At 45.7% G+C, this 9,199-nt stretch overlaps 1 protein-coding gene across 1 annotated transcript; it reads right to left on the bottom strand.

Moving 5' to 3' along the window:
- Positions 1 to 1,340: 1,340 nt before the first annotated feature.
- Positions 1,341 to 3,218, bottom strand: LOC137522202 (piggyBac transposable element-derived protein 4-like). The gene has a single exon (XM_068242234.1). It carries the CDS (start codon positions 3,216 to 3,218, stop codon positions 1,341 to 1,343), a length of 1,878 nt encoding a protein of 625 aa, XP_068098335.1.
- Positions 3,219 to 9,199: the final 5,981 nt, after the last annotated feature.

The following is a 9,199-nucleotide window of genomic DNA, read 5'->3' on the forward strand; positions in this document are numbered from 1 at the left end:
AAAAACAATTAAAATCAATTTCCGCTAACTTGTGACAAAAAAATAAAATCTTCTATGAACTCACCATACTCCTAACTGAATACCTTGGGGTGTCTTCTTTCTAAAATGGGGTCATTTGTGGGGTTCCTATACTGCCCTGGCATTTTAGGGGCCCTAAACCATGAGGAGTAGTCTGGAAATCAAATTCCGCAAAATGACCTGTGAAATCCTAAAGGTACTCATTGGACTTTGGGCCCTTTAGCGCAGTTAGGGTGCAAAAAAGTGCCACACATGTGGTATTGCCGTACTCGGGAGAAGTAGTATAATGTGTTTTGGGGTGTATTTTTACACATACCCATGCTGGGTGGGAGAAATACCTCTGTAAATGACAATCTTTTGATTTTTTTACACACGATTGTCCATTTACAGAGTTATTTCTCCCACCCAGCATGGGTATGTGTAAAAATACACCCCAAAACACATTGTACTACTTCTCCCGAGTACGGCGATACCACATGTGTGGCACTTTTTTGCACCCTAACTGCGCGAAAGGGCCCAAAGTCCAATGAGTACCTTTAGGATTTCACAGGTCATTTTGCGGAATTTGATTTCCAGACTACTCCTCATTGTTTAGGGCCCCTAAAATGCCATGGCAGTATAGGAACCCCACAAATGACCCCATTTTAGAAAGAAGACACCCCAAGGTATTCCGTTAGGAGTATGGTGAGTTCATAGAAGATTTTATCTTTTTTTACAGTTTCTTTTCACGTTAGCACTAAAAACATTCACATGACAAAGGCCTCAGCTGTTAAAGACCCCAAATTTTGTTCTCTCGCTTGTCACGTTTAAAATGATACCCTACATGCATAATCAGATAAGTTTTTGGGCACAAAGCACAGCAGACTGTTAACCACAAGCAGCTGGCGATCGGTGTTAACACAGGTCACCAGCGGCTAACACAACGAGATTGTTAGTACCACATTCCAGCAGGCTGTGGGGTTAAGCCCCTCTGCCAACGTCAAGGCCAATCTCCTAGAGGGGTCCCTACACTACACTAACCATGGATGCGTGTCTTTAACTAGGCACGTCTAATAACGGCATACTTACTTGAGGTTGCTCGTGGGGGGCGTAAGCCAACCTCGTATGCACAATTGGCCAAATGTCCAACATTGGATAAGAAGACAAAGAGCAAACTTACTTCAGGTTGCCCGTAGGGGGAGTGAGCCAACCTCGTATCCACAATTGGACATACGTCTGATATTGAATTAAAAGCCTGAGGGGGTGGTCGTAATTTATGCTAGAGGTCAAAAGCTGGAAGATCATGAGAGTGTGATAAAAATGGGCCCAGTATAATCAAAATCTTAATAATGAAGGACTGAGTGATAGATTTCAAAACATGGTTTAAGGCAAAGTCCTGGTTTGGAAGGACATTTTGGGCAGTAGTAACGGCTGTCCCTTCTGATTTTGTGTTTCATACACACCCTGCATTTTTTCTGTGGATACTGTCTTGATGGCGTAGCGGGGATTGGATCCAGAAAATGCTTGTCGCGAATTCTAATAATGTCTTCGGAGGCATGTGGGTCTGTTGTTACGGGAGTGTAGCCAGATTCATAAATCAGGGACAGGACAATCTGGTCCTGGAATTTGATAAACCTGACCCGGTTGTCTGCTTTATTAAACAGGACAAAGGCATTATGTAAGGCCATCTGCAGTAAATGAAACGCAAGTTTTTTGTACCAGGCCTTCCGTTTACGTTCCAGTAAGTAAGGGGCCAGCTTCTGATCCGCCAGGTCCACACCTCCCATGTACTTGTTATAGTTGGTGACTGCCACTGGTTTCACCACTACTTCCCTGCGGGACCTTACTGTTGTTGTTGCCTCAGTGTGTATCGTAGACAAGAACATTACATCTCTCCTGTCTTTGTACTTTAAGGCAAGGAGCTCACTGCTGCGATAGCTGAATGACTCACCCCTGTTTAGTCGTTTGTTTACAACTTGTTGTGGCAGGCCTTTTCTATTTGCCCTCACTGTACCACAGGCTACAGTCTGGGCACTGTACAAAAATTTGAAGAGAGGGACGCTTGAATAATAATTATCCATGTATAAGTGGTAGCCCTGGTGGAGCAAAGGGTTTACCAATTGGATAACAATTTTCTCGCTGGAACTCATGTAGGGTGGGCATCCGGCAGGCTGGAGTAGGCTGTCCTTTCCCTCGTAGATGTGAAAGTTATAAATATAGCCATTCCCACTCTCACACAGTTTGTAAAGTTTGATTCCATATTTGGCCCGTTTGTTTGGAATATATTGTTTAATCGATAGCCTGCCATGGAACGAGAATAGCGATTCGTCTACGGCAATATGACGCTCTGGCACATAAACATCAGCAAACTGCTGGTTCAGATGAGTTAGCAGAGGTCGTAATTTGAAAAGCCGGTCAAAGGCTGGGTCCTCACGCTGAAGCATGTCTGCATTATTGTTGAAATGCAGGAAGCGGAGCAGCATCTCATACCTCAGTCTTGGCATTATGGCATAATACATGGGTGTATCATAATTTGGCTGTGTGGTCCAGTACTGCCTTAGTTGGGGTTTCTTCAGCAGTCCCATGTTTAATGTTAGGCCCAAAAAGACCTTTAACTCCGTAGGGTTTGTGGGGATCCATCTGGCTGACATGGCAGTTGGATTAGCTGCTCTGCATTGCTCCGCATACAAGTTGGTTTGATCCGCAATTAGCTGCAACAGGGAATCCGTCAAGAACAGCTGATAGAAATTAAGTGGCGTGAAATGATCCGTAGCCACTTTTATGCCACTTCTTCCTGTAAAGGGGGGCACGTTAGGGGTTTCCATGGCAGAAGGTGACCACTGAGGGTGCAGCAAGTCCTCTGGCACTGGGGGTCTCTGTGACACCCTTGCTGCTCTTCGCCTGACAGCCCTCTGTCTGCTGGGTTGGGGTATTGACCTCTCATCTGCTGAGGTGTCACTGTCACTGGATATCACAGGAACAGTGCTCCTAGCCTGCACCTCTGCTCTAGGCCGTTGGGCCGGTGATGGTCCAGCAGAGTCAGAATCGCTCTCAGAGTCACTATCATCCAGTGACTCTGAGCCTTCCCCTGGAAGCCAATCTGTGTCGGACATGTCCGTCATGTCTGACTCCTCCACTGCCTCCTGTGTCTCCAATTCTTCCTCCCCGCTATCCTGCAGAATGGCGGCCGCCTCTTCCGCGCTGTATAGCCTCTTCGGCATGTTTAGTTGCAAAGTTAGCCAAATAGCTTGGTCCAAATCTATAAAGACGGGTAGGGCAGGTGAAGAGAAAAAAAAGGGATTTTTTTTTTGACTAGGGAAAAATAATGTGCTTAGGCAAAATATGCATAAATTGTATAGATGGCGAAAAAAAAATCATTTTGGGATTGAAAAAAGTTGAGAAAAGGGCTTAACTGGGTATACCAATGGTGATAAGGAGTTAACCACTTGAGGACGCTGTATCTCTGGCCCCCTCAGGTCTATGAAAAAAAAATCCGAGCTGAGATCATAGTGATTGGCTGCAGCAAAGACAGACCGGTGCAAGCAGCGAGAGCGAGCTGAACGTGCCGAGAGTGATAGAAATGATTTCCCTTGCAAGAATACCAGCTCAATCACTGCCATCCAGCAGCAGTTAAAAATCAGTTCTGCACAAATATAAAGTACTCCTAAAGCTGGCCAAACACGATACAATAAAACGATCCAATCTTACAGCATTTCAGTCAAAATGATCGTTGTACCGAAAAATCAAAAGCTTTTTAAAATTTGTTTGAGAAATCTCATCAATTTTCTTAATATTGGGAATAAATAGAACACATGTGGTATATTGGACAGATTTTTCAAATCAACCAGAAAAATTGATGTAATTGAAATTTCAAAAATTGTATCGTGTGTGGCCACTTCAACAAATATATGTGTTTCAGGTTCTTGAGATGGTGTTATTCACAATAAGGGGTACTTGGCAAACGCCAGCTCTAAAGGTGCCCACACATCTCGAGATGTACAGGCAGATTCGACCAAGACAGATCTCTCTCTAATTGAATCTGATTGATTCAATCAGAGACAAATTCTCGATTTAGCTTCCCCATACAATTGGCCCTAGACTATGATACATGCGCTACCTGATACAGACATCTGTCTAAGGAAGGGATTAGATTGTGAGCCCCTCTGAGGGATAGTTATGTGACAAGACAATATAATCTGTACAGCGCAGCGGAAAATGTCAGTGCTATATAATACTAAATAATAATAGGCACCACGGCGGGTGATAGAACGCAGGTAAATTATAAATGCATGGGCAAGGTGGCACATTTACATTTGGGGAGACATCGCCGGAGGTTCATATTCGTCGCTGGGTCTGATATTTCACGCCGTTACCGCCGCTCACCCAATCGACTTATTGCAATACAAATTCCTGGATGCAGAGCGTTTGCGATCAGTGGAAATGGCAAACGCACTGCAAACACTGCAATGTAAGTAATCCCATAGGATTACATGTGCTAACAGCTCTTTGCTGATCGCCAACGATCAGCAAAGCGCAACACTGCGGCGGACGAGCGTAGGGGGTCACAGGAACAATCATTTATTACACTGATCACATGGGGCAAGGAGGCACATTTACATTCGCGGGGACAGCGCCGGGGGTACCGCCATGTTCGTCGCTGGGTATGATATTGCACGCCATTACCGCAGCACACCCGATCGACAATCCGCAATACAAAATCCCAGGTGCAGCGTGTTTGTGATCGGTGGAAATCGCAAACGCGCTGCAAACACTGCAGTGTAAGTAATCCCATAGGATTACATATGCTAACAACGCTTAGCTGATCATCAACGATCAGCAAAGCGCAACACTGCGGCAGACGAGCGTAGAGGGACACAGGAACAATCAGTTATTACACTGATCACATGGGGGAACACAGGCAGGGGACATGAGCAAGGAGGCACATTTACATTCGCGGGGACAGCGCCGGGGGTACCGCCATGTTCGTCGCTGGGCATGATATTGCACGCCATTACCGCAGCGCACCCGATCGACAATCCGCAATACAAATTCCCATATGCAGCGCGTTTGCGATCGGCGGAAATCGCAAACGCGCTGCAAACACTGCAGTGTAAGTAATCCCATAGGATTACATATGCTAACAACGCTTAGCTGATCATCAACGATCAGCAAAGCGCAACACTGCGGCGGGACGAGCGCAGGGGGGGAGGGGACATGTGGGACACAGGTACAATCAATCACTACACTGATCACATAGGGGAACACAGGCAGGGGACATGGGAACAAGCAATTATTTCACTATAGGGGGACATTGATGGTTGTTCCTGTGTCCCCCTATGTGATCAGTGCATAAATGCATTTTATTGCATATTACATACATTAGACATTACATTACACATTACATTATACACATATTCTGCAGTAACTCACCTCTCAGAACGCTTGATTCCAAGTGTTCTGAGATTGCTGTTACTGCAGAATACACAGGGGTAAACAGAATTGTTTATTTGGATTTTTTTAAATGAATGATCAGTGTCATTGGCTAAGACACTGATCATTCAAACTTTCGGGGACGCTGATTGGCTGCAGGAACTGCTGTTCCTGCTCACCAATCCCCGCACTTCAAAACGCCGCCGCGGGCGCGCGCATGCGCGCGCTTCCGTGCCCGCGCAGCCACCTGCAGCCAGAAGACTTGTAATCACGGCCCTGGTGCGTCGCTCTAACTTTGCAGGGCCGTGATTATACTGCACCTCATGCACCAAGTGGTTAATGTTCTCTTTCTGCCAAGACACTATTTCCCTACTCTTTTTAGACGAAAACATGCAGTTTTTCATATGCATTTTTTCACATTAAATTTCTTGTTCGTTTACGAATTTCACATGCAAGTTTCCAGAACATGCAAAAATGCGTAGATGGCCAAAAATTGTAAGGCCAAAAATTCATGTAAAAGAGAGGGAACTCTGCCTAAGAACTGCTGGATGAGCCTGACTTGTCCATACCGTTGCCACTTATTTTTCCCTGGACGAGTCAGGCTCATCCATACCAACAGAAAGTCCACTTATCAAGAACTTCTTACAGAACTCTTTGCACTGCAACATTGGTAAACTTCATGGGGCAAAACCCTAAGGACTCATTTCAACTGTAGGTGGTTCTTGGAGACGCATGTAGGCACATATGGAAACAGGCCCTAACAGTAAGCCTAACAATGACCCTATGAGTAAACTTCTAAGGAAGTAGAGTTCATCAGGGCCCTGTTTCTGTGTGTTGCGTTATTGATTTGATTAAGAAGTCAGCAAGAATCTCTGTTGGATATCGGTAGCACTGAAGAATTCAAGAAATGGCTGAGAAACTCCTGGTGGCAGCTTCTGAACACAGCCATGCAGTAGTGCGTACACACGGACAGGGCTGGTGCTTCCATAGAGGCAAAGTGGGCCATTGCCCCAGAGCCTGTAGGGCCCCCCAAGGTGTGTGTCCCCTACCCTCCAGCTAGCTCATTTTTCTCTTGGATATATCACAATGGTACATGCTAGGCTGGCTTCAGCATGTAGCATTGTAGTGTGTTGTGTTAGTGGTATAATGGTTAGGATAGCAGCCTACCAAGCACTAGACCTGGGTTTGACTCCTGGCCAATGTATGTAAGCTGGCTTTTGAAATCCTACAAATCCTTGGAAGATGAGACCCTCCTAAGGAAGGGAGAAAAAGGACTAAGGGAACAGTCAATAGGGTCTATGGGCTACCATTTAGCATAAATAAGGTTCCATTTGCGATTACTTCAATTTTTCCGCCGAAATCCGGAATTCCGTGGAATTTCGCAAAAATCCAGCGAAATTTTCATAGCGACAGAATTCAGTGCTGGCGGAATTTGCGAATTCCGGCGGAACAGAATTTGCTCTTTCCAATCATCCCTAGTGGTAAGACGAAAGGGAGGCTAGACACAACAAGGAACCGTAGCTACAAACAAAATTCTTGCGCTCCTGGTCCCAAGTTGTCACAAATGGCTGATTTCTCTACAGGTGTATACACTGCGACGCTCCGTGGTAGGGTTTGTTGCACAATGATCACTAGAAAAGAGTGGAGCGCGCCATAGTGTATTACATCAAAGGATGGACATTTATTGCACTTACAAGTTATACTCACAATGTTCAAAATTCAATTGAGCGTGTCAGCGGGCAGCCAGCCGCTATGGATCAGTGGAGGATAACGCGCTGTGGCTGGCAGCGCGGGTCCCGATGGTCTGGGCTCCGTCTCACTGGTGGTGGGCGTGGCTTCGTCCCTCAGCACGCGTACGACGTCATTACGCGTTTTCGGCGCTCTGCGCCTTCGTCAGGTGAGACGGAGCCCAGACCATCGGGACCCGCGCTGCCGGCCACAGCGCGTTATCCTCCACTGATCCATAGCGGCTGGCTGCCCGCTGACACGCTCAATTGAATTTTGAACATTGTGAGTATAACTTGTAAGTGCAATAAATGTCCATCCTTTGATGTAATACACTATGGCGCGCTCCACTCTTTTCTAGTGATCATTGTACAACAAGGAACCGTGCCTGGAAAGCCTATGGTCCATTGAGGTATTTATATCTATTAATTAACTATTTATTCCCTTCAGGTTTCCTTTTGAAGCAAACCTGTAACTTTGTAAAAAAGTAAACGTTAGATACTTACCTCAAGGCTTCGCAGGTCCTCCTCTTGACCATGGATCCAGTTCTGGGACCCTGTAGTTTGCATCTGTTCTCCTATCCATGAACGTGCACAGCTGCACTGCGCAGGCAGAAGATGCCTTGCCCTTGTGCAGTATCACAGCTCAGAAGTACTGTGCGGGTCCGAGATTCCCTGCTCCTGCAACGTGTGGCAGCACCAGTTCACGGACAGGAGTGTGGCCGCACGCACTCATCCACAAGCCATTGTCGAAAGAGGTTCAAGAGGTTTCAGCACTGGAATAGTAAAGTGGAGGGGGGTGGGGAATCTAGATTATTCAGAGGCTTCCCTCTACTGAGGTACATATCCAATCTATGCACAATTGTCCCTTTAGGATCACTTTAAAGAGGAACTCCAGTGAAAATATTGTAATAAAAAAGTGCTTCATTTTACAATAATTATGTATACATGATTTAGTCAGTGTTTGCCCATTGCAAATTCTTTTAAATCCCTGATTTACATTCTGACATTTATCACATGGTGACATTTTTACTGCTGGCAGGTGATGTAGCTGCTGCTTGCTTTTTTGGCAGTTGGAAACAGCTGTAAATAGCTATTTCCCACAATGCAACAAGGTTCACAGTCAGGAAACTGCTAGGAGCACCATGGTCCTCAGAGTTTCTTGTGGGAGGGGTTTTACCTCAATATCAGCCATAAGGAACCCCCTGATGATCCGTTTGTGAAAAGGAATTGATGTCTCATGTAAAAGGGGGTATCAGCTACTGATTGGCATGAAGTTCAATTCTTGGTCACAGTTTCTCTTTAAGTTATAATTCTTGAATCAAAGTTCAGAGTTATTCCTGGATCAGATATGTATAGTACATTCAATGAGTTTTGGTGCAATGTTCCTAACAGATTATAAGTGATAGATATTCTTTTCAGCTATACCCACCTTGCAGGGGCATAACAATAGACCCTGAAAAGGATTCAGCTGCAGGGGGGACCAGAAGCTGCAGGTGGCCCAGTGTTATTTTCCCTGTCTGGAGAGACTGACAACTAAAGGCACAGAGAGAAAAAACTTTCTGCTCTCTGAACAATTGTTCAATTGTTCTAATGATTGCGTCTGCTCAGCCACTGACAATAAATCTTGCAAAGATTTGTAGATAAAGATTTGTAGACAGTCTTTCTTCAATGTGCAGCAGGCTCTTGTGTACAGCAATGCTCATCCCTCACCCTCTCTACCCCTCCCCAAGTGCTCTGTACTTCAGTGATGCTGGTGAAGTCTGCAGAGCCAGAGGTGGGCAGAGTGAGTGTAATAAGCTGAGTCTAGGAGCACACTCCTCTGCGGGTTCTCTGTATGCGTTTTCTGCACACTATGGGCTCGATTCACTAAAGCGTGATAACTGCTATCACAGCAGTTATCACGCAATCTACCGGGCGCAAACCTTTGCGCGAGGCAGAGGTTACTCCGTGTGATAAGCGGAGGTTTGCACACGATTATGTGAAACACGCACGTGGTCGCGCGCAAACCTCCGCTTATCACGCGGCGTAACCTTTTCCTCGCGCAA

The sequence above is a fragment of the Hyperolius riggenbachi genome, chromosome 6 (assembly GCF_040937935.1).
Source record: "Hyperolius riggenbachi isolate aHypRig1 chromosome 6, aHypRig1.pri, whole genome shotgun sequence".
Classification (NCBI taxonomy): Eukaryota; Metazoa; Chordata; class Amphibia; order Anura; family Hyperoliidae; genus Hyperolius; species Hyperolius riggenbachi.

Bases quoted from the DNA above. Each gene is read 5' to 3' on its own strand.
- LOC137522202 (XM_068242234.1), bottom strand. From the start codon at position 3,218: ATGCCGAAGAGGCTATACAGCGCGGAAGAGGCGGCCGCCATTCTGCAG.